The 25,006-nt window shown below is 39.9% G+C and overlaps 2 protein-coding genes across 4 annotated transcripts in view; both read right to left on the bottom strand.

Annotated features, from left to right (window-relative positions):
- Zc3h13 (zinc finger CCCH-type containing 13) overlaps nucleotides 1–13,201 on the bottom strand; it is a 97,784-nt gene extending 84,583 nt beyond the window's left edge. For 2 of the 3 annotated variants that reach the window (XM_008824394.3, XM_008824396.3), the window contains exons 1-3: nucleotides 12,918–13,201; nucleotides 3,876–4,001; nucleotides 3,239–3,348 (exon numbers count right to left, since the gene is read on the bottom strand). In XM_008824394.3, the coding sequence (XP_008822616.1) occupies nucleotides 3,239–3,348; nucleotides 3,876–3,992 (227 nt within the window). In that variant the 5' untranslated portion in view covers nucleotides 3,993–4,001; nucleotides 12,918–13,201. The remainder of the gene's footprint in view (nucleotides 1–3,238; nucleotides 3,349–3,875; nucleotides 4,002–12,917) is intronic. The other variant, XM_008824395.3, reaches the window with a different exon arrangement.
- Nucleotides 13,202–14,370: 1,169 nt separating this feature from the next.
- Cpb2 (carboxypeptidase B2) overlaps nucleotides 14,371–25,006 on the bottom strand; it is a 53,480-nt gene continuing 42,844 nt past the window's right edge. The window contains exons 9-11 of the mRNA XM_008824393.2: nucleotides 23,405–23,607; nucleotides 21,200–21,287; nucleotides 14,371–14,679 (exon numbers count right to left, since the gene is read on the bottom strand). Coding sequence (XP_008822615.1) covers nucleotides 14,495–14,679; nucleotides 21,200–21,287; nucleotides 23,405–23,607 — 476 coding nt within the window. The 3' untranslated portion in view covers nucleotides 14,371–14,494. The remainder of the gene's footprint in view (nucleotides 14,680–21,199; nucleotides 21,288–23,404; nucleotides 23,608–25,006) is intronic.

Below are 25,006 nucleotides of genomic sequence, written 5' to 3'. Positions count from 1 at the left end.
TACACTCCCTCTAAGAGGGAGGGAGAGGCTCCTGAGAAGTAGAAAGTCACTTGCCTGGGAAAGCATAAACTCAGAAGATGGCTCAGTGGTTAAGAGCACTGGCTGCTTTTGAAGACCTGGATTCAGCTCCCTATACCTATATGGCGGCTAATATGTTAAAATTCCACTGGGTGGTAAGTACTGGTGGTAAGAATAAGAAACAGTGCTTGAATTGAGAAAACTGAATGAAAGATAGTAAAAGAAAGTTTTAAGCTGTAACTAGCAAAATTTTTCTAGATAAAACAGCATTATCATCTACATACGTACGTGGTTAGATATAACATCCACTAAGAAAATATTTCATGAACTCTAAAAATGAAAACCAGGAACTGGCAAGATGGCTCAGTGGGTAAAACATCTGTCACTCCAGCCTGGAGATTTAAGGAATCCATGGTGGAAGGAGAGAACAGACTCCCCAATGCTGTCCTCTGTTCGCCCCCATAAATAATAAATTTTTAAAAATATTTTAAAAAGAAAGGAAATACAAGAATTTTGCACATATTTTGATAACTTTTAAATTAAAAGAAAATGTTATGGGATTCAAAGCAAAATATCTGAAGAATGATTTCATATGCTGCTGTGGACTTTCCCCCAGTAGTAGGGATTGAATCTAGGGCCTCACACATGCTAGGCAGGAACTTTATTACTAAGCTGTATACCTCTAACTCTCTTCTTACTTCTCATTTTGAAACAGGGTCTCATTAAATTGCCCAGGATGGCCTTGAACTCACTCTGTAGGCCAGGTTAAATTTGAACTCATGATCCTCCTGCTTTAGTTCTTCTCCCCAACCCTACTACATGGATTATAGGCCTATGTCACCAGGTCCAGCTGGACTTTTTTTGCCCTCTAATAAAAGGGAAATTACACATTTTTACTTTCAACTATGACAAGGTTTTATTATTTATATTAGAAATTTGATAGTGTATGGCTACACAATTATTCTACACTATTACTTACTGGAAAAAACAAAGGACAAATAGAAAAGCTGATGCCTTGGAAGAATGTTCCTGAAGTACCTTCAGAAGAGGACACCAGGAATTAAGGAACACCCTGTATGTACCGCTTTTACAAAAAAAAAAAAAAAAAAAAAAAAAAAAAAAAAAAAAAACTATGCACATACACAGCACATAATAGCCAGCATACACACACACACACACACACACACACACGCTCATCCAGATGTGAACAAATCATCTAACTATTCATATCTACTTCAGGTAAATAATGACGAAGCAAATATAGTCATTCAATTTATCAGTTACTAAAGTGAAGCACAGTTAGTGAAGAAATGGTTTAATTCTTAAAGAACTTCATTAATATTTAAATGCACATACAATCGATCTGTTTTACACATTTAGAAGTTAAGGCTAGACTTGAAACTGGAACCTTGTTTTAGGAATTTGTACATAAATACTCTAAATTATGCTTATAATGTAACTAAATGCTCTAGTTTTCTTTGAATAATTGTTATAAACTTGTTTCTATCTTAAATAGCATCGAACAGAATGGATGCTTTAGACAAATAAAGGCTCAATGAATAACCATGTTTTAAGTATAAATAGTCACTTTCTGAAATATATTGCTACGCTTGTCATCTTTGACTCACATTATGAACTAGTTTATCTTTCTACACAAAAAGAAATACACAAATATCAAATATATCAAATGAAAAAACACATAAAATAACAAAACTGTTAACAAAAAATCCTGTCTACTAACGACATTACTTATTGAAACAACTTTTCCATGTATTTAATTAAATACAAAATAATTAAAAACAGAATAAAAATTAACCATCCCATGTTAACTACAGTGACAAAAGGCAGTTGAACACAAGCAGAGCATTCAGCACCAAACACAACGAAATTAATCCACAACGATCAAGCTAACGAGATATTAGCTAAAAAGAAAGCTTTAAAATTTCAATTCTACTAAACTTCAAAATGCACACACTATTACACATACACACAAATTCATCCAGTTCCCCGAAAAAACAATTCCAGCTGCTAATATTCAGTTTTTCTACTAGTGCTGTAGCCAATGAAATCAGTACACACAATTTTAGGACTAGGCAAATTATCTGTTTATCAATCAAGTTTAAACTACTTTTATGAAAATCATTATTTATAAGTTCCTTTAAAACCATTACAAAATCATCACATGTGTACAAAGAATAGTAAAAAGGTCTTTATTATGCAAATTCAATTTAGCAAAGCTTCTATTAAAGGCAAAAATGTTCTACATAAGACGTATTTATCCACAGATAAACAAATATTTTCATTTATATTAATATATTACGCTAAGAGATTTACAAGTAGATTTTAATCAAGAAAGCTTGTGTAAAATATGAATTTAAAACATCTTTAAAAAACTAAAATTATATTCTATTTAAACTGTAATGTATTAAAAGCGAATTAATCTAATTTCACTAAAAGTAAATTCTGGCCGGGCATGGTGGCATATGCCTTTAATCCCAGCACTTGGGAGACAGAGACAAGTGGATCTCTGTGAGTTCAAGGCCAGCCTGATCTACATAGCGAGTTTTAGATGAGCTGGGGCTACAGGGAGACCCTGTCTCAAAAAGATCGAAAAAAAAAAGTAAATTCTGACTCAATCAAATTCTGCTGTCTTAATATATAATTGGACTGTGTGAGGCACTGGGCTCTTTGGGAGCTGTTCTTCCCCTAGACTCAGTCTCCTTACATGTGTGCACTGATCTGAATAGACATATTAAAAAAGACCTATTATTAAACATGTAAGTGCTTTAATTTTTAAATTTAATTTACTTTTTATTTTATAGTATGAGTGTTTTGCCTTGCATGTATGTAAATGCTCCTGACATGTCATCCAGTGCCTGCAGAGGCCAAAGAGGGTGTCAGATTCCCTGACTAGAGTTAAGAAGAGTTGTTAGCCACCATGTGGAGGCTGGGAACCAAACCCAGGTCCTCTGGAAGAGCAGCTAGTGCTCTTAAGCACCGAGTCATCTCTCCAGTCCCAAGTAAGTACTTTAATTTTAAAGCTAACATTTTACTAATCTTAAAAGTAACAACCAAAAAAGATCTTGCCCATCTCTGACTAGTAAGATTACCACCAAAACAGAGAACCTGACCAAATATATGGTTCTATTTCAGTGTTTTATACTAAATTGGAAAAGCGGTCTTTTAGTACTACGGGAAAATCTCTAAGTTCTCCGTTTACCTTCTGTAATTGCTGCTGTAACCTTTCCCACGAGGTGAGGGGCCATGGATGAATCGGCATGTGTTTCCATAGAGGCAGTTACCAGTCTTCAGCCAGTTACGGCACTGTGTCTAAGAGACAGAAATTTCTATGAAAGTCTTGTTTATTCCCAAGGAAAACACTCTATGGGAACAAAAATCAAATCAAAGCTACCCAAATTCCAGCTAAACTATATTTACTTCCTCACTCCCCACCATAATAAAACACCAGAAGGAGAAGCCACATGAAGATGGGCAGGGAATGGGGGAGCGGGAGTGGGGTGGGGGACAGACAGGATCAAAATACACTGTACACATGGATGAAATTCTCAAAGAATAAAAAAAATAAAAACAGGGAACTCACAAACCTTAAACCCCTTTCATTCCTTTTTATAAAACACGTTAAACATTTTCAAAACCAACATACCTCCAACAAATGTATTTAGCTTTATAACAGCAATCAGTATTTCAAATATAACATGTAAAAATTTTTCTCCCAGTGCACAGGACTGAATCCAGGGTCATACATGGTAGGTAAGGGCTCTAGCACTGAGCCATGCTCCTAGTCCCCTCAAAATGGGATTCTGATGGCCCCTGTGACCATTTTGGTGACAACTCACCTCTGCTGCACTGCCAGTGCTGGGCCCAAGCCTCTCAAACACACTAGGTCTTCTGGATGTGCTGTCAGATATGGTCTTGGTATTTTCCACTGTGACCTTCCTCCTAATTTTTGACATTTTGAACTACTTTAACCAAAAAAGAAAGAGTCAAAACTGTAAAAATTTTCAGTTTTAAATAACTGAGCCTATAACCTACAAACAGATAAAGCTATAGGCAACACTCTAAAATTACAAGTTTTTCCTTGGGTTGAGGTGGGGACAGAAAAGGACACAGCAGAGGACACCAGTAGACAAACTATCTACTGAAAAGGCATCATTAGTAAACTTGTAACAACTCTGAAATCGGCTGCCTAGAACTGAACCTTCTTTGCATTCAACCTCAAAATGTTTATAAGTTGCTAAGTAAAATTATTTTAAAATTTAGTAACTCTATTCTTTAGGGAAAAGTTAACCTAACAACTGATTAAGTAAAAAAGGCAACTATGCTGAGAGAGGAGAGGAGAGGAGAGGGAGGGAAGGAGGGAGGGGGAGGGTGATTCACACTGGGCTACCTAGAAATTCACGCTCCACTCAAGAATCTTCCAGGCTGTTGTGCATAGTAGTTATTTCATTCATTTTAATGTGCACATATTCAGAAATATAAGTACACATAAAATATTTTAATTGTTTTTTGTTTATTTCGTCTTTTTGAGACAGGATCGCCCTGTAGCCCTAGCTGGCCTGGAACTCACTATGTAGAACAGACTGGCCTTGAACTCACAGAGCTCCACCTGCCTCTGCCTCCGAGTGCTGGGATTAAAGGCGTGCACCACCATACCCAGCCCGTCAGGTTAAATTTTAATGGATAGCAGAAACTGCACTTCATATAGTTTAAGTGGTAACAGAAGTTCTAATTTCTAAGTCTGTAAAAGTCAGGGTGTGGGTGGTATGTGCCAGTAATCCCAGTTCTCAGGGAGCTGAGGAAGGAAGGTCTCATATTCACAGCATAACTATATCTTGAAGAAAATCAAACTAAAACAAAAAATCAGTATGGAAGAAAGTGAGCGTTATTTAAACATCTTTTGTGTTACACAGGTCTAGGAGTAGTGATCTGATCAAAAATGTTAATTTCCCAATAATACCAAAAGCAAAGCAACGGAGGGATGGTTCAGTGAAGAGCAATGGCTGTGCTGATTTCAGACAACCCAAGTTCAAATCTCAGCATCCACATAGGGGCTAACAATCATCTGTAACTGTTAACTGTCCAGTTCTAGGGAATCCAACGCCCTCTTCTGACCTTCATGGGCATTGCACGATACAGGTTTACTTACATACATGCAAGCACAACACTCATACACATAAAACTAATTAATTAATTAAGTTAAAGCAAAGCAAAACAAAAACACCCCAAGTGTTTCTGTAATCTACCAATATATTGACATAAAAGTTAAAGGTACTAAAAGTCATGAACAGGCCATTACTAACAATAAGAATGACAGATTATGAGCCAGGTGTGGTGATGCACACCTTTAATCCACTTGGGAGACAGGGCCAAGCAGATCTTTGTGAGTTCCAGGCCAGCTGGGGCTACAGGGAGACCCTGTCTCAAAAAGACAAAAAAAAATTTTATATATATATATATCTATCTCAATAGCTTAATATGATAGAAAACAAATTCTAGACCAGATAATAACCAACAGTGCATCTACTATGAGAAGTAAGTAGCAATGGCTTAGTAAGAAAAAGCAAAAAAGAGCTAAAACTAAATAACACTTTACATTACCTAAGTACTAAAATACTGTTAACTGTCAAAAGTTATTAGAATGAACCATGACAGCTAAAAAGGACAAGTTCCACTTGGTATAAAACCAGGATAGATGATAGATTGATTGATAGATAGATAGATAGATAGATAGATAGATAGGATAGATAGATATAGAAAGATGATAGATAAAAGAGAGAGAGAGAGAGAGAGAGAGAGAGAGAGAGAGAGAGAGAGAGAGAGAGAAACAGGATAGCCCAGGCTGGCCTCAAATTCAATATACAGCAGAAGATGATCTTGTACTGCTGAACCTCCTGCCTCCATCTCTGAAGTGTTGGGATTCCTGGTGTGATGTACCATGTCTGGTTTTTTTATTCAGTGCTGGGCACTGGTAGGCTTCCTACATTGTAGACAATCACTCTACCAATTGAGCTACATCCCTAAACATAGTAGTCTTTTTAAAGATAACAAATACTCTTCAATATGGTTTCAAAATAAAAATATATTACTTGACATTAAATTATGGTAGTAACAGCAGGACAGAATAGGACATGCCTAAGATTCTAGCACTCAAGACACTGAGGCAGAAGGACTGCTGTTGAGTTCAAGGTTAGCCTGATATAATAGTGAAATCCTGTTTTGAAAACAATAAAAAAACAAAAATTATGACATATAAAATCAAAGCCAGATATAAATATTATTATAAAAAGATTTTTTTTAATTAGCTCATTCAGGACACAGTATGAAAAATATCCAAAACATGAGAAATGTTTGACAACTGAAAAAAAGATGGTTAAGTCAAGAAGAGGAAAATATGCCAGGCACAGTGGCACAAAGCCTCTAGTCCCAGCACTAGAGGAGGCAGAGACAGGTGGATCTCTGTGAGCTGGGGGGCCGGGGCTACAGGGAGACCCTGTCTCAAAAAGACAGAAAAAAGGAGAGGGAAAACAGAAAGTGATATACCATGGTGGTTTTCAATTGTTCACACGACTCTTACTCTACAACACAAGATGTAACCATTCTTTAGCAGAACAGCAACAGAAGCTGGAGAATAACTCTGAAGTGCAAGTTCTAAAACTCAGCATAGGCTATCGAACAAGTAAACAAGAATTTGCAGAAATGTAAAATCTGTTATCACTCATTCTCCAAGAAAGCAAAACAAGTAAGCCAGCTTCTACATTGAACTCTTTCTCAACCCAAACATGAATGTACAGGGGAAATTTCAGCAAATTCCATGTTCATTTGATTTAAGGAACAGAAGAACTGAAAACTGAGATGAGTAGCCAAGAAAGATGAGAAAATATGGTGCTTGGATTAACTGAGAAAGACACCTAGCAATTTACAATTTATATTTATATAGAATGTAATAAGTAAATGTGGAGCTGGAGAGACGGCCCAGCAATTAAGAGCACTGGCTGCTCTTGCAGAGGACTGGGTTCAGTTCCCAGCACCCACATGGCAGCTAACATCTGCCTGTAACTTCAGGCAGTCTGACGCCTCTTCTGGCCTCCATGGGCATTGTATGACACAGGTGAACTTAGACAAATGGAGGTAATACACTCATACACATAAAATATGTAGACTGTCTCATCCCATCCTACTGCCTCCAGAAAACTAACTTTAACCTTCTATTTTCCTCTTCACTATCAACAATGTTCCCCCAAACTTTATTATCACTAGTTTCCCCAAAGTCCTACCTTCAATGTGACCCCCAACACACCTTCCTACCAAAGAATGGCAACAGATTCCATCACTGGAACCAGCCATTTATTATTCCACCTGAGGTGCTGGTCATCTCTCACCTCCTTTCCTGTTCTCCCAGTGCTAGCTCTACTACCTCTTTATGGCTGTCTGCCACCTTCATTTAAATCATCATCTCTTCCCCTCACCCACTGCTGGAATGCATGGTTTCAGTTTCCCTTCAATCTAGAGCCCTGACTCAGCTTAGAAAATTGTAAAGGGTTTGGAATACTATATCAAAGACAATGAAGTGAGAACTAATGATCCAAACTTAGAAACCACAGCCCTAGTCTTGTACTTTGGCTAATAAAAAGTTGTTTCCTACAGACAGAACTGTTTTTAGAGAGAACACAAAGAATTACTCAAGATTCACTATGTGGTGATTCCCCCATGAATTTCTATTCCCAGCTACTGCATTGCCTTCCAACTTATGGAGAAAATGCAATGAAGTAAAAGGTGTGCACTCCTTTTTTTTCTCGGAATCCTACAGTACCAGGTCTTGCCCTACATCAGCACATTTTGGTACCAGGTGGGAGTTATAAAGAACTCAGGGCAGAAACACAGAAAGTAAAAATTAAAGATATCTAACTGGAATGAATCATCCTGCCTCGGCTTCCCAGGTTCTGGCATTGCAGGCATGTGCTACAACACTGGTTCTGGAAAGAATTTCTTTGACTGGTTAGTTATCTGCTATGGTTTGGATGAATGTCCTCCAAAAGATGTCAGTAAAGGTTTAGTCCCCACAGCAGTGGTACTAGGTGCTATGGACCTTTAAAGAGATAAAGTCTGACCCAGGCGTGGTGGCCCACACCTTTAATCCCAGAATTCAGGAGGCAAAGGCAGGTGGATTTCTGTGAGATCCAGGCCAGCTGTGGCTACATGGAGACCCTGTCTCAACAACAGAACAAAACAGAACAGAACAGATCAGATGATCAGAACAGAACAGAACAGAACAGGTAAAGACTAACAGGAAGACCTAGGGTCATAGGGCAGAGGGATGATTTCAAAAGGGATTGTGCTATCTCTTCATCTGTCCCTCTTACTCTGCTTTCTGGCTTGTGTTATTCATCCATCCTAGTAGCCTAATCTTGGAGTTGAATCTCAAAGCCAGGAGCCAAAATTAACTTTCTTTTCTTTGTAAGTATCCCGTCTCAGGAATAATTTCATTACAGTTACATGACTAATATATCATCCATCTAAGAATTTCTACTAGCAGTCAACAATAAGGCATGACCCTCAATATTAGTATGGAGACATTTAAGAGTTTGCATAAATAAGTGATTTATCTTTGCATATAATACATAACTTTTAAAATCTCATCTGTCTGAAAATATATAATTCACCAGCAAAACAGTTCCTTTTCATGTATTAACTGAAAGCAATGCAATCAACTGGTTTGACAGTTCAAAAATTTCAATCCTTAACATTTGAGCCTACAAAAGAAGATGAACACCATGAGTTAATATGTATTCAAATTCCTTGGTTTCAGTTACCACCATCCTCTTCACATGTCTTTCTCAAATACACACATTTTTATCAAAGCCAAAGAACTCTAGATAAAGCCTAGTTATTTTCCTGCATCTGTTCTCCTTTGGAAAGCAATAAATATTTGGAGCTATCATCTTTTTTCAATTAAAAAAAAAGAAAAACCAAAATCTAAGACACTAACTTTGAGTCCATCAAGGCACAGAAAAATTATCTCAAAAACGAGAATTGGTCCTCTGCTCCAAGGAACTTACAAAATCACAATGTACCTGGAGCTCCATACCATAAACACACAAGGAGCAAAACAGAGGTGCCTGTTTTTGAATAAGTAGGTAATCCTGGGGCCTAATTATTAAAATTTTGTCAATAAAGCATATACTAGTTGAAAATCCTTATCCCAAATGCTTGGGACCAGTATTTTGGATTTCAGAATTTGGAAAAATTAAAAAATACATACATACATACATACATACACACACACACACACACACACACACACACACACACGAATGATATCTCGGGGACAAAACCTACAGTTTAAATGCAAAATTCATTATGATTCATGTGCATATATAATAGACACATAGCCTGGATATAATTTTACACAATTGTATACAATATTTTTAGTGTATTACAACATTTTTAGTGTATTTACACAATTGTATACAATATTTTTATGTTTGACTGCAATGCATCATATGAAGTCAGGGATGGAATCTTTCACTTTTAGCATCTGGTCAGTGCTAAAAAGTTTTGGATGTTGGAAGAATTCAAATTTCAGATTTTCAAGTTAGGGATGTGCAACTTGTTTTGGTTCTGACAGCATAAAAGAAGGCATAAATCTCTCTTCTTTACTCTTTCTGAAATGGTGATTCAGAATGAATATTAACTGCATATTTTGAGATATAAATCATATAGCCTGGCTGTTCTCATGTAACCCAGACTGACTTTGAACTCTAGATCCTTCTGTCTCCGCCTCCAAAGAATGCTGGGATTATAAATGTGTGCCATGATTCCTGGCTGCTAAATCATTTTAAATGAATGAATGGCAACATAATATTTGGAAACTGTCAATAAGTAATCAAAACTACATCAATGTAATAACTAGAACTAGGACAAGTCTCTGTAACCTGAATTTCTAAAACTAAAAAGATATTATTTCTTTAAAAATAAAGCCTAGTCTAGGGGCTGGAGAGAAGGCTCAGCGATTAAGAACACTGGTTGTTCTTACAGAAGATTGGGTTCAAATCCCAGCATCCATATGGTAGCTAATAATTGTCCATAACTCCAGTTCCAGGGGATCCAGTGGCCTCTTCGGGCCTCCTCTGTCCTCCGCGGGCACTGCATGACACGACATGGGTGCACTTACCTACATGCAGGCAATACACTCATACACATAAGATAAAAATAAAAATAAAATTAAAAAAAATAAGGTCTAGTTATACTTCATATTCTTAAAAGAAAAAAAAAACAGGTAAGTTTGTTGGATGAGTAATTTGTGAAAAGTTCTTTTTAAAAGAAATTATTGAAACTACCTCCCAGGTTGTGTAACTGTATGATTTAAGACTAAAAACAATTCCAAACTAAATTCTAAATAGAACTGGTGAAACTAAGCTGAGCGCACATTTTATAAATGAGGCAATACTATAGCACTGTGCGGAAAAATAATTTGTTTAAAAAAAAAAAAAAGAAAAAACTGTATCAGGGGCTGGAAAGAGGGATTGGCACTTAAGAGTGTGTACTGTTCTTGCAGAGGACAACAGTTCCCAGCAGCCACATCAGGCAGCTCATAGCTGCCTGTAACTCGAGTTCCAGGGGGATTTGCTGCCTCTGACCTCCATGTGCACTCAGAGGGACAGACCCACTCACACAGACATAATTTTTTTAAATCTTAATATATATATATGAAAAAACTACATATAGAAAAAATCAGGATGGTTGCTACTAAGTGAACAGTACTGCAACATACAAAACTTCCAAGAAAACAAAAGATATCAAATGTATCTCTGCACCAGTTAATGTTGTAAATGCAACTAAGTATCTAATAAAATGGCTGCACCTCTATATAAAATGGAGAAATGAAGTGGGGAAGATTAACATTCACTGAAAACCAGTTTTTCAAGTTAATGTAAATTAAATAATTTTGCTTCTGTAAATTCCACTGAATATTAAAAATTAATACTAATAGGGCTGGAGAGATGGCTCAGCAGTTAAGAGCACTAGCTGTTCTTGCAGAGGACCTGGGTTCAATTCCCAGGACCCACATTGGTGGCTAACAACCATTCGTAACTCCCCTCCAGGGACTCTGACGTCCTCTTCTGACCTCCATGGACATTGCACGACACAGGTGCACTTATAAACATGCAGGCAACACACTCGTACACATATAATAAAAATATTTAAAAATTAAAACAACACTAATGACTTAATAAAATGTATTGACATAAGGCAAATTGTATTTTAGTATTATAAATTTATATACAGATATGAAAACGAAGTGTATACAACTCAAACTATAAAATGTTCATTCTTTTTTCTTCCTCCAGAGTCTGTGCTATCTTACTGGATAATAAATGTTCACTCTTAACAGTCAGTAATCAGAAAGCAAGTAAGAGGCATACAGCTGGCTCTTCCTGTATGTGAGTTCTGCATCTGGAGACTGAAAATATTCATGAAAAAATACCTTTCAGTACTGTGTCCAAACCTTAACTTCCATTATTCTTAAACAATATTGTATTGAATTGTATAAAATTATATAGCATTTATATTATAAGTACACATGAGAAATAAAGGTGAAAAGTACACAAGATGTACGTAAATAATGTTCAAATACCACATTTCACAGAAGGGATCTGAGTGTCTGCACATTTGGGTATTTGAACCACTTCTTAGGGATGAATCAACTGTATGTTTGATACAATTGGATCCTACAAGATGCACACAGGGAAACTCGTAAGTTTTAGAGTAAAACTATTTTCACAGACACAACGTAACTACATGCTTACATCAACTTTCTTAGTCTCAGTCAACTGAAACTGTCTGATTCACTCTAAATAATTAAGAAACTGGATATTATTTGAAAATCTATACATTACATTGCAAAATACTTTTGCTTAAGTACTAAAGTTAGTAATGTCAAATATTAGAGAGCTAAATTACACCATGTAGGCATGGACTGCAACTGCAGTCATTTGACCTCACTGAGCAACAATATTGTGGACATTAAAATCCTTAAATGTCAACCGACATGGTGGCGCTCACATTTACTCCCAACACTTGGGAGGCAAAGGCCAGCGAATCTCTGTGAGACTGAGACCAGGCTGGTCTACGTATTGAATTACAGGCAGCTGAGGCTACATGGAGACTGTCTCAAACACGAAAGATCCTTAAATGTCACTTAAAAGTTCCAAACTTTTCAAATTACTTCCTTAAAAATCCAAATACAAGAAGAGCTTCCACATTCCCATAATTGTCAAAGAAGTTCAAATTATCTGGACTCATAATAACTAAGACACTATCCTCCATAAACAGGATCCTATCAATATCCAACTATGAGTAATTTTCCAGTCACATGAATCATCGATGTTGATCTACTTAGAAAATGATACTGTCAGGCATGATACTTTTTCATTCCACTTTCCCCTGCTTCTGATAGTTACCAAAAGTAACTACCTACAAGGTAGTAAACCTAAGGGTAAAGTAACACTCCTAGACTCCCAATCCCAAAGCATTTATTACAGCTGAGAAATAAGCGACAGTCAACAGTAATATTCTCCTGTTTTCAATAGGTCTGGAATGTGTAACGAGAGAGACTAAATCTAAGACCGCATGGCCGCACCCTTCCGTGGCACAGCGCCCAAGGGTGGTCCAGTCCAGCTGCCCCCTGAGGCAAACTCCAGAATCATACCCAGAGCGAGGAACAGGTCTAAACACCGGGAATTATTGCATAGCGGTGGGATGCTCAAGGAGTACACAGAATCTCAAGCAACGAATCCCCAAAGAGGATGGAGGGCAGGGCAGAGCTCCGGCCTCCCACCCCCGCCCAACGCCTCCCCTCCAACTCCCTGAGTGCTTACCTCCTCCCCTAGCTCCCTTAGCAAGCGTAGCCCGCGGGCATCCCCGCGCCAGGCCCCGGGAGGACGAGGAGGAGGTGCACGCGCGGCTCCCGGGAACCGGCCCTCCACTAGCGGGCGGACGCCGGGGCCAGGGAGCAGCGGAGGCCGAACCGGGCCTCGCCAGGCTCCGGAGAGCTCGGAACGCAGGAGGAGACGGAAGGAAGTCGCTGCACGGCAACCCACAACAACCACACAAGCGACAGGCCACAGGCAGGGCAGTCGCGAAACGCCACCGGAAGCCAGGAGTTTACCCTGCGCCTCGCAGGCCGGGCGGCTTCCGGCCGCCAGATTAGTCGTCAGCATGTCGCTGCACGGCAACCCACAACAACCACACAAGCGACAGGCCACAGGCAGGGCAGTCGCAAAACGCCACCGGAAGCCAGGAGTTTACCCTGCGCCTCGCAGGCCAGACGGCTTCCGGCCGCCAGATTAGTCGTCAGCGTGCAAGCCCCGCCCTTCCTCGGCCGCGCCCCCGGGGCGTCGCCTGCCGTGGTGGAGAGAGTTCAAGGCCACGGCAACCCACAACAACCACACAAGCGACAGGCCACAGGCAGGGCAGTCGCAAAACGCCACCGGAAGCCAGGAGTTTACCCTGCGCCTCGCAGGCCAGACGGCTTCCGGCCGCCAGATTAGTCGTCAGCGTGCAAGCCCCGCCCTTCCTCGGCCGCGCCCCCGGGGCGTCGCCTGCCGTGGTGGAGAGAGTTCAAGGCCAGCTCGGCCTTGTGAGAGCCTGGGAAGGAAACTGGGAGTCGAGGAGGCCTGAGAGGCCCAATACAATTTTAGCAGTTCCTGTTTTAAAAAAATTTACAGTGTGCAAACGCCTCTTTTATTGACAGGAACTCTCGGGCGCGTTTCCTGATTGGTAGAGCTGGCGCGAGAGGCGGGGTTCCTCCAGGTTTGACATCTGCGGTCTTCCAGGGCCTTATCCCTTCACCTAGCTAACTCAATGCAAGAATGGTGTTTTCAGGGGCACAAGCAGAAATAGAAAATTTTGAGTGGAAATCCTTCATGTGCTTTAAAACGCGTTTCCTTTTGTTGCTTAGGATCCAGATCTGCATGAAATTACTTATTAAAATTGCTTAAGAGGGCCTGGAAAAATGGCTCAGCGGTGGAGAGTGCTTACTGCCCTTGCAGAAGACCTGGGTCCAGTTCCCAGCACCTACGTGACAGATGAACCCCTGGAACTCCTAGTCCAAGAAATCCAACGCTCTCTTCCGGCCTTCCTGGACTCCTTGCATGCCGGTGGTTCACCTAAAGTAATGCAGACACACACACACACATAAAAATAAAAAATAAGTCTTAAAAATACTTAAGGTAGTCAGTCCAATATTAGAAATCAAGGGGGGATGGAAATCGGTACCTAGCCCCTCACAATGAAAAAATAAAAGGATTAAAACGCACATGAGTCACTGCCTTAAGTATTATGTATTTTATTCGACAAAACCAAGCAAACAGATCAAATCTAGAAGAAGCTGGTAACAAGGATTTGGTCTTGCTGGAATCAGTAAATTAAAAATACAGGCGTACAGGCAAGGATTTTAAGTGTTTCTGATAACATGCCAAATTATTTTAGAGACAGCAGCCAGAGCTTCTGCACAAGTGGGTTTGATGTATCTCTCAGGCAGCAAGAATCCATATCTGCCTTTATCTCGAAGTTCAATTGTAAATGAATACTTGATGCCCAAATCATAGATCCAGTCATCAGAACCTCCAGGTGCTAAGTCTAAAAGAAGAGGAAATGTATTATTTTAAAATATAGGTATTTTGCATTAATTGGCAAAAAATGGGATTTTTTTTTGTAGAAATGAAAATAACTTCTCTTCCTTCTAATTAAGTTACCTAAATTTCTTATCAGAAAATAGTGGGCAATATGAAAAAAATTGTGTTAAGAAAGAAAACAAGAGGCTGGATAAATGGCACGGTGGTTAAGAGAACTGACTGCTGCTCTTCCAGGGGACCCAGTTCAATTCCCAGCACCTACTTGGTGGCCAACAACCATTTGGAACTCCAGTTCCAGGGGATCCAATGCCTCTTCTGGCCTCTGTGGGCTTTGCATGACATGGGTGCACTTGCACAAAAAGTAAAAATAATAAAGAAAGAAAACAAATATTGCCCATGACTCAACCATAATCCCACCAAGTGATAATTGCCAATAATATTTTGATGCATTTTTGCAGTGCATACATTTACTGTTTTAGTTTTTATTACATAAGTCACATAGTGCGTACTATTTGCAACATTTCCAAATATACTCTTAGTGATTTCAAATCTACATTATTTTATTTACTTATGTATTAATGTATTTGAGACAGGGTCTCCCTGTAACCTCAGCTGGTCTGGAAATTGCTATGTGGACCAAGCTGTCCTTGATCTCAGAGATCTACCTGCCTTTGCTTCAGCTGGAATTAAAGGTGTGCAACATCACACCTGCTTACATCATTATTTATGATTTCATAGTATTGCATTCTAATACAACATATGATTGATTTAAATAATTTTGTCATTTAAATGGTTAAATAACAAGCATCTTTTTGTTTATAAATAACTCCTAGTTTCTTTAGGGAACACATTTGTTTATAAATCATTTCTTGTTTCTTTAGATTATTTTCTGGAAGTTAATTTGCTTGTCTAAGGCTATGCACCTTTAACAATTACAATACACATGTTCCCGGGGCTGGAGAGATAGCTCAGTGGTTAAGAACACTGGTTGTTCTTGCAGAAACCCGGGTTCAAATCCCAGCACCCACATGGCAGCTAACAACTGTCCATAACTCCAGACCCAAGGGATCCAACAGCCTCTTCTGACCTCCGCAGGCACTGCACGATACAGGTGCACTTACCTACATGCAGGCAATACACAGATACGCATAAAATAAATAAATTAATTAATTAAAATAAAAAATACACATATTTCTAAAAACTCTTGAATCAGTTCCTCCATTAGCAGGGTGAAAATAAACTGCTCCACATCATTGCAGTTCTGGCTTTTTTGTAGATGAAAGAGATGCGATAGTCTATGATTTTGTTTTGTTTTGAGACAGGGTCTCTTTGTAGCCCCAGTTGGCCTGAAACTTGCTATGTAGACCAGGCTGGCCTTGAACTCAGGGAGATCTGACAGCCTCTGCCCCCCTGAGTGATGGGATAAAAGTCGTGCGCCACCATGCCTTCTTATTGTTCCAGTTTTTAGTCTGTGGTTACACACATACAGATGCATCCTGGGTGAATGCCAGTATGGAGATGGCCTATACCAGCAAAAGCAGCCATGAAGCAGAAACACCAAATGGCTCAATCTGATAAACAGACAACATGAGGGATGGTTGAAGACAGAAAAAAAAAGGAGACTGGTCTTCCTGCTAATGAAGCATCTGATACTCAGGGGTTTGCTGAAAAAAAAAATTGTGGCTATTGTCAAAGCCTTGTGTAGATCGTGTTTATTAAAGGAGACCCTGGGGTTTTGATTATATTGTTCAAAACCTTGCCCTCATCCTGCAGCTGCTTCATAGGTCTTTGAGGAATGGCACCTACAGAGAGGGACCTTGCCAGGCCACATTAGCCAAGTAGCCTCTCTCAAGCCACAGCCATTCTCAAACCTATAAGTCTGTCTTTTTTTTTTTTCTTCAAATCATTAGGTGGAATTCTACTTTGCCTTTTGTTTGCATCAGGAATTGGCAAGTTTTTAATTTTTTTCTGAAAAGGACAAGATAGGAAATCATTTAGGCTTTGTACGCCATCTGGTCTCTGTTAGAATTATCCTGGCTTTCAGAAAAGCTGTCATAGATAATATGCAAATTAATGAGCAAGGCTGTGTTCTGATAAACCTATTTCTGGAAACAAATATGAATTTCATATATTTTTATGTGACAAAATTTAATTCTTTGGATGCTTTTTCAACCATTTAAAAAATAGGAAAACCATTCTTAGCACAAAGTCCATGAGACTATGCAGTGGAATGTGCTTGGTCAATGGCTGTGGTTTGTTGACATTTGTTTACAGGTTTATTTTCCAGTTTTCTTATCTCATTTTTGTGTAGCAATTGTGAGATTAAACATTCCATCTTGTAAGGAAACTTGTTAAGATGCTGGATGTTCTAAAGGAAGCTGAAAATTCCAGCCCTCAGGGAAACTTATAAGATACAGGAAGTAAACTCCTTGAAACTGACCAGATTCCTTAGGGTCCTCCCTTTCCAGTGCATAGATAAGGCAGGAAAGACTGTTAAGAGACACTCTGAGCCAAGCCAAGATGCACAGAAGCAGCTCAGAGGACCTGAGCTTCCTGAATGAGATATTCTCCAACCTGTTGAGCTGCCTGCAGGTTGTGCAGGGCACTCTAGGTTTCCTGCTTTCCTGAGCCCTATGCTGGGGCTCACTTTAGTGGTGCAACTCTCTTTGAGTCATTTCTGCTCCTTTAATTAGCCCCTCACCCATATTCCTATAAGTAACCCCAATAAAATTCATTGGTTTACCAGGGTAGACTTTGGTGGCAGCCTTACTTTGGTAAGGTCATTGGTTCCCTATTTGGGGTGAGTAGACACTTGTTTAAATCTCTCTAGAAACAGTGTCACTCAACATCCATCTACCTCCAGCTTTAGAAGGACAGAATCATTGTTTACTGGCTCACTGTGGATGCATAGAAAATTTTCAATAAATATCTTCCAGCAGAAATGGATCAAAAACATTTGTTGAGTTTGTCAAAAGCAAGCTCTCAACAGTGTGAGACACACAAAGGACATCCTTTATGAGCTGAAGGAGTCTATCACTACAAAGCATATGTAATGGCCCCAAATGGAGTCCCCCAAATTGTAATAGCCAAAGTAACTTCATTTTCTTCTTTTTTGTATCAAGCAGCCACTTTAAACTTCAAAAGCTAGAAAACCAGCCAGCTTCAATGTTAAGTCTGAACTCAGTTGCTTTCCCTTAGAAGAGTGTTTTTCTTTGAAGTAGCTGACTTTGAAGACAGTGTCACCTCCCAGATACTGAAGCTGTGCTTCTTGCCTAGCCAAGAGAACTAAATAACAAAATAAGGAGGTTCCTTATTGTCAAAGTTTCTATTCATCTGTTAAGAAAAGGATTAACGAAAGTTTGTTTTGGCTTCTGTAGTTTGCTTATCTGCTAACTTGGGCCATCCAACCCCACTCAGGACCACCTGGTATTACTCCTGTGTGAGGAATTCTTGTGGCTTTTTGCCTTTATAAGCTAGTTTCACCTTCCCCTCAGGCCATGTGTCCTGAATCTGACTAAGGGACCATGGACAGCTATAGTCCTAATAAATTTGACCAATTAAAATTTGAATTGGGTCTGGTGGTCTTTTCCCAGTGGTTTCAAACTCAGTAACACATACAAGGTAAAGGGCATCCTCTAGACTCCCATATTGTATGACATGAACAACCTTACATGATAGCTCTGGGCATCTTATACATTCTTTAGACCCTTTATAGTCTTTTCTCCTTAACTAGCATGTCAATTCTATTGATATGGCATTTAGCTATATCATTATGTCTATATACCATTTAGGAATATTTAAGGAAAATATGGAGTTTAATCCTGGTTTTCTCCCTCTGTCTCTGTCAGCAAATTTTAGCTGACAAGTTTGTGGTTAGAAAGCTAATACAGCTATCTAGAACTGCTGGCCTTGAGTCCTGATGAAACTCCCTCAATTCTCTTTGTCTCAGATGGAGACTTCTGCAATGATTCTCAGTCAGAAGATTTTTTAACATTTGTTTTTGTTCTAAATTTATAATAAATTGCCCCGAATTTTGATACTGTACTGATGGCCAATCAATATTTAAGTTTCCTTCTCACTGTAACCCAGTGTCTGAGATATAAAAGATATGTACTACTTCCCTTTGGGGCTCAGAACTTTGAGACAGGAATCTCTCTGGGCCAAGACTGCAGCCTAAATCAACCTGTTTCCTGCTTCTCCTGAGGTCATCTTATCTGTCCCTCAATGCTATAATCTCTATAGCGATAAGCTTGATTTCCTAAATACCACTTTTGCTTTTTGTGTGTGGGGTGTGTGTGTGTGTGTGTGTGTGTGTGTGTGTGTGTGGCATACATGCATGTGTGTGTGCAAGAATATGTACCATACATGAGGGCCAAAGGAGAACACTGAACACTGAGCATCTTTCACTCTCCACCTTATTCCCTTAAATCAGGATTTCTGGGGCTTAATGACTGCCATCCTAGACTGCTTTTAAAAGTAGATCCTAAGGGATTCTAACTCGGTTCCTTCATGCTTGTGTAGCAAGCGCTCTTACCCACTGAGCCATCTCCATATTAACACAGCTTTGTTCAGCATTATCACACCAATTATGCTTCTGTTTCTAATCATTAGGATTGTTTCACATTATGACCCTGTTTATGGAGGCCAGCCTGGTTTACATAGAGTTCCAGGGTCTCCCTGTCACTACCACAACAACAAAAGATTGGGTTTTGAAAAACTAAACCTAGGAAGGAAAACTGAACAAATATTTCTGTGGTACCGCATGGTCTAAGCTCCCAAGAAGAAACACTGGGCTCATGATATAGTTCCATGGCAATGTACTTACCTAGCATCCCAAAGCCCTGGGTGTAATCGTCAGTGCTGTAGAAAGAATAAGGAGAAGGAAGAGCAAGAGAGGGGAGAGAAGGGAGAGGGGCTGAGGAGGGAAGGGGGATACTTACATAAACTTTCTGAGTTACTGCCATGTACATACCTTTGTTAGAGTAGCAAATAGACCCACACATTTAACTGGTGAAGACTATAAAATCTCTAGTTTATCTGTTGGAAGAATCACCTTTCCAGTTTCATTTGTCAATCATTCGATCATAGGACCACCCCTAGGAAGGCAGATTCACCTTAAGTTGTGCTAAATAGATGGGTAGAATACCTAGTGCTTTAAAGAGGTGGTGAATTTTTCCTGCTTGGAATCCTGCCTCCTAGTGCAGTGCTTCTGGACCCAGCCACAGACATGTAGATCTCTGTAAGTCTTCCTGCTTTTCTGACTCTTCAGAAAAGCATAATCTCTTCTTTTCTTCTTCATATCCCTCTTCTAAACATGCTTTCTTCAATGCTTTGGGCTGCTCTAGCATCTTGTGTTTCTTTTTTCTTTTTTTTTTATTTTATTATTTTTATGTATATGAGTGTATTGCCTGCATGTATGTGAGTGCACCCGTGTCGTGCAATGCTGAGGTCAGAAGAGGGCTTTAGATTCCCCTGGAACTGGAGTTAAGGATGATTTGTAGCCACCATGTGGGTGCTGGGAATCAAACCCGGGTCCTCTGCAAGAACAGTCAGTGCTCTTAACTGCTGAGCCATCTCTCCAGCCCCATCTTGTATTACTTTACTCTTTCTCTAAAGCTTCCTTCCCCAGCCATGTGGTTACCAGTCAGCCACACGTCTGACATCCATGCAAGCTCTAAACCTGCATGGCTTCACGGCTTTCTTTCCTCCTCCCCTCCATTCTCCTCCTCAAAGTAGCTAGCAAGATTACCAGCTCGCCCTGAGGATTTTCCTTAAAATTATAATGAAATTGTCCTAAAGCTTCTATTCGGGTCCATTCTTAAACTATTTTATGAATGAGACCAAGAACCCTCTAGGAAACACTCTTTTTCTTCGTGTAGTTATCAGTGCTGCAGAAAAAATGAGTAGAGGGTGTACTGGATAGCTTTAGTGTCAACTTGACACACCTGGGTTGAAGGAGCCTCAATTGGGGAATTGCCTTCATTGGACTGGCCCGTGGCCATGTCCATGGGCCACCTTCTTGATTTTTGAGTGATGTGGGGGGGCCCAGCCCCCTGTGGGTGGATAGCTTTAGTGTCAACTTGACACACCTGGGTTGAAGGAGCCTCAATTGGGGAATTGCCTTCATTGGACTGGCCTGTGGCCATGTCTGAGGGGCATCTTCTTGATGAGTGATGTGTGAGGGCCCAGCCCATTGTGGGTGGTGCCACCCCTGGGCAGGTGGGCCTATGTTGCATAAGAAAGCAAGCTGAGCAGGGGCCAGGGGAGCAAGCCAGTAAGCAGTGTTCCTCCGTGGCCTGTGCTCCACCTCCTGCTTCCAGGTTCCTGCCCTGAGTTCCTACCTTGGGCTTCCTGATGAACTGCGACCTGGGAGATGTAAGCTGAATAGACCCTTTCCTCCCCAAGTTGGTATTGGTCAGAGTATTTTGTCACAGCAATGAAGAACAAACTAGGACAGAGGGGAAGAGGAAGAGAAAGGGAGACAGAAGAGGAGGGGAGGATGAGGAGGGAGGGAGGATACTTACATAAACTTTCTGAGCCACTGCCATGTGTATACCTTGTGTTTTTATTAATACTCTCAATTGCATGAACTGCTTCTCTGGCCACTAGGGACTAGAAAAAATTGAATATTGAATTTTGGTTCATTTTCAGCTGTGAAACAAGACAGTTTGAAGTTTCCAAAAACATTATCACATTCATTTAATTAAAGTAAGAAGTCTGAATTTACCCAGAAAGCATATTAAAAAGAATACATTAACTAAAAAAATGTTTTTCACTTTATGGCAATCACAACTGGGTAGATTTCAAAATAAATGCTGCCAATACATTGAATGTTTTATTTAATTTGCATTTTAAAAACCTCACATGGCTTTTCAGGAATTCATTTATTATGTAAAATGAACTACGTTTTTAAAAGACTTAGCAATATTCTATTTCTAGACAAAATTATCACCAAACTTTAAATTCCACTCCTCTAAGTGTATACATATATTCACTGTGTGCATAATTTACTTCTCACAAACTATTTTTTTCTTTTGTAACTGTCTAATGACTTAAAAAATTCATCAAATAAAGAATTATGTCCCTGGTTTGGACCAGGGTAATAACTAAGGTCTCTGTTCCACCAAGTGATTCCAATTTGTAGAAATACTTTCTGAAGTTCCCACTTAATCTGTATTTTTTTCTGCAATTGGAACTAGCAACCCTGTGCTCCCCATCAGCCTCTTGAGAACCCAGCAGGATTTCAGTGGATATGCTGTTGTGCCATTCCTTTGTTCAAAAACATAAGTATTAATGGAACCCTGTTGTTTAAACAATAAAAATTACATTTACACTCAAACACCTTCACAAAGCTGACCTCATCTACTTTCTTGTGGTGTCACACTCATTCATGCCCTCCACAGTTTCCTGACCATTGTTCCTGTGGGAAACAACATCTCTTCTCCATGAAAGGTCCTATAGAAATCTCCTCTCAGTGCCTGGCTGAAAGGGCATTCGTTTCTTGACATCAACAGCTTTTTATTCTTCTTGTTTCCTTAAAGTACATTATTCCTTAGTGGACTATAACTCCCTCAGGAATAGAGCTTATTTTATCACTTTCCTTTCTTCCCATTCCAATCAGTAGTAACTTCTGTTGTTTGTGCCACGTATGTGATAGAGACGATACATCATCTGAGAGTATAGCCATCTGTGATTGACTATGGATCAGGTGGCTAATATGTAGTTGTCTATGTCTATAGAATATAGTACCTTACATATAATGAATATTTGTGCTGATAGCAACCCCCAAATAAGGCAAAAATCAGATTAATTTTGCTTTTATATCATGGTAAATATTTTTTTATTCTTCCTTTCCTTTAAAATGTTTCCTTTGAGAAGAAAAAGTCTTAAGTATCAAATATTACTATTTATGTTCTAGACGAGCTAGTTTCAGAAAATACAAATCATTTTGTATTTGACATCAGTAACTGCCAGTCCTCCCAAATGTGGCTATACTTTATTCTGTTAATAGAGTTAGGAAATAAAGAGCAATAAAAACAATTTTTAAAAAAACAGAGATCAGACTTTGTCCATGACACAGCACCTCTATTGTCTGGCAAGCACGGAGACAAGGACTTGACTAAGTATGCCTACAGCCTATCGAGAGGCCTACATCCTTGTCTGTCAATCCAAATAGAGCATCTGTGACAGAAAAGTAGTAAGAAGGTAGGTAGTGGACTGTGTGGGTCTCCCTTGAATTTCCTGTATTGTTTACTTCATTCCAAGCAATACAGTTGGCTCAGTATAGACACTAAAACTTCTTTAATAGCACCAACACCTTGAGAGTCAAGGAGAGCAGTGAATAAACAGTTCCCACTGCCAGTAACAAAGTGAATGTGATTCTGGGACTTAACAGGGGCATGACATTCTAGGAGGCTAGTGACCACCATGTAGCGCACAGAGACATTATCCCTTGCTGAATCAGGTCAGATGGAAAAGCCCTCACCTGACTGTAAGTAGCTTGTCCAACATTTTCCCAGGGAAGCCATTCCCTGGGAAAAAAGTTCATGTCCTCAGATTAAGGGCAATGCTTAGCACTCACTTAGCAAGCCTCTGATCCAAGGTGACTCCAGGCAGAGATACAGCATGAAGTTAAATGCTTAAAGGAGAAAAGTTATCCCAGTTTCTTTCTTCAAAAGGATGTTATTTTATTTCTAAAATGCGAGTGAGAAAAATGACACGGCACTCACCAGTTCGTCATGGTCTTTGCTTTTGCTTCTGTTATAGGAATACGGAAACAGTATTTGCTGGGAGTATGAGTGCATGCTGATGTAAGCTTTAATGTGGTTGATATTTCTTCTCAAGAAGTCAGCCACTGCCTTGACTTCCGGCTCAGACTCAGGATAAAGGCCACAGTAGGTTTCAGAGCATGAGAAACTTGATGCACCTTCCTCTGAAATAGTTAATGTGAAATTATAAGAAGATATGTGCACTACTGAAGTTTGTGGGTTCCCTGGCAGGACAGTCCACACATATCTATTGGGGGAGCACTGAAGACAATGCTGTAACCCAGACATTCCTCTGAAAAGCTGGAGTTGATTCAGGGCAAGTGTGGGCAACGTGGAGCACACTGGGAAAAAGGGGTGGACCCGCCACCGTATTGAGCATGGGGAACTGCAAGTGAGGAAGACTGTGGGTGGGAGGCAGATGGCATGTGCATGTCAAATATGGGAAAGGAAAGGCCTATAAGATTCCGTGTTTTGTAAGTCACCCCTCCCAAATGTCATATAAACTATGCAAAATCCAAATTAGAATATCTTATGTTGGCTTGTCAATCTGTGTCAGGACTTGGAGACCCTAGAGTTCTCAGAGGGAGTACACAGGTCCCCCAGGGAGGGAAAAGGGGAAAATTTGGCAAAATAAATGGTGCAGTCCAGCAGGATGACACTGGAAACAACAAACCACAGAAGACTGGGAAAAACAAGGGGGTTATAGTGATGGTCACATGGGATATACAATGGATCATAGAATATGTAACTGAAATGATGTGAGCCACACAGACGTGGAAGGCCTCAAAGGGGAAAATCCCTGGTTCACAGCCATCCTGTAACTGTGGGAAAATAGCTCAGTTGCTTGCATGTGAAGATACTTTAAAGGGTATAGAGAGCCTAGAAAAAAAAACTTACAAGCCTTGGAAGCAGGCTAGGAACCCAAAGAGGGGGCATGGCCACTTTGCATAATAAAAGATTTGTCCAAGACAAAGGCAGATCCAGTTGAGACTGAAAAGGCTAAGGATTCAGTCTTAGCCTCAGAGCTTGAGAGAGAGAGAAAAAATGGGAGATTTTAACTTGCATAAGGTTAGGGGACCAGGAATCAAAATGAAGGACCCGACTGACAGCAGGAAGGCCATTTTAGAAAAAGAACTGTAATCAGCCATTCGATAAGCCAAGATTCTAACCCAGGTCTTGTGAAACTAGCAGTGGAAGATAGGACGTTTGCAGTCGGACCACCTGCCACCACCCTGAGGCCCCTACCGGGAAGTTAGTGATAACAGCCCCTACTGGGAAGTTAACGATAACAATCAGTTTCACCCATAGCCCCCTCTGAATTTGGCAATACTGTTTCCTCATACCTTGTACCCATTGAAATGCACTAATAATAATCTTGTAACCATGCATCTGCTTCTGTACCTTGCTTCTGCTCTATAAAAAGCCCCCCCAAACTAAGCCCGGCACGCAAGTCCTGACCCGAGCGGGACTCTGCGTCCGCAGGCGCCTGTGTATGAATAAATTCCTCTTGCTTTTGCATCCCGAAACTTGGTTTTGTCCCTGTGTGTTGAGCGCGATTCTTCA

This window comes from Nannospalax galili, unplaced genomic scaffold (assembly GCF_000622305.1).
Source record: "Nannospalax galili isolate Female #2095 unplaced genomic scaffold, S.galili_v1.0 scaffold388, whole genome shotgun sequence".
Taxonomy (NCBI): domain Eukaryota; kingdom Metazoa; phylum Chordata; class Mammalia; order Rodentia; family Spalacidae; genus Nannospalax; species Nannospalax galili.
This window is presented reverse-complemented; position numbering and strand designations above follow the sequence as displayed.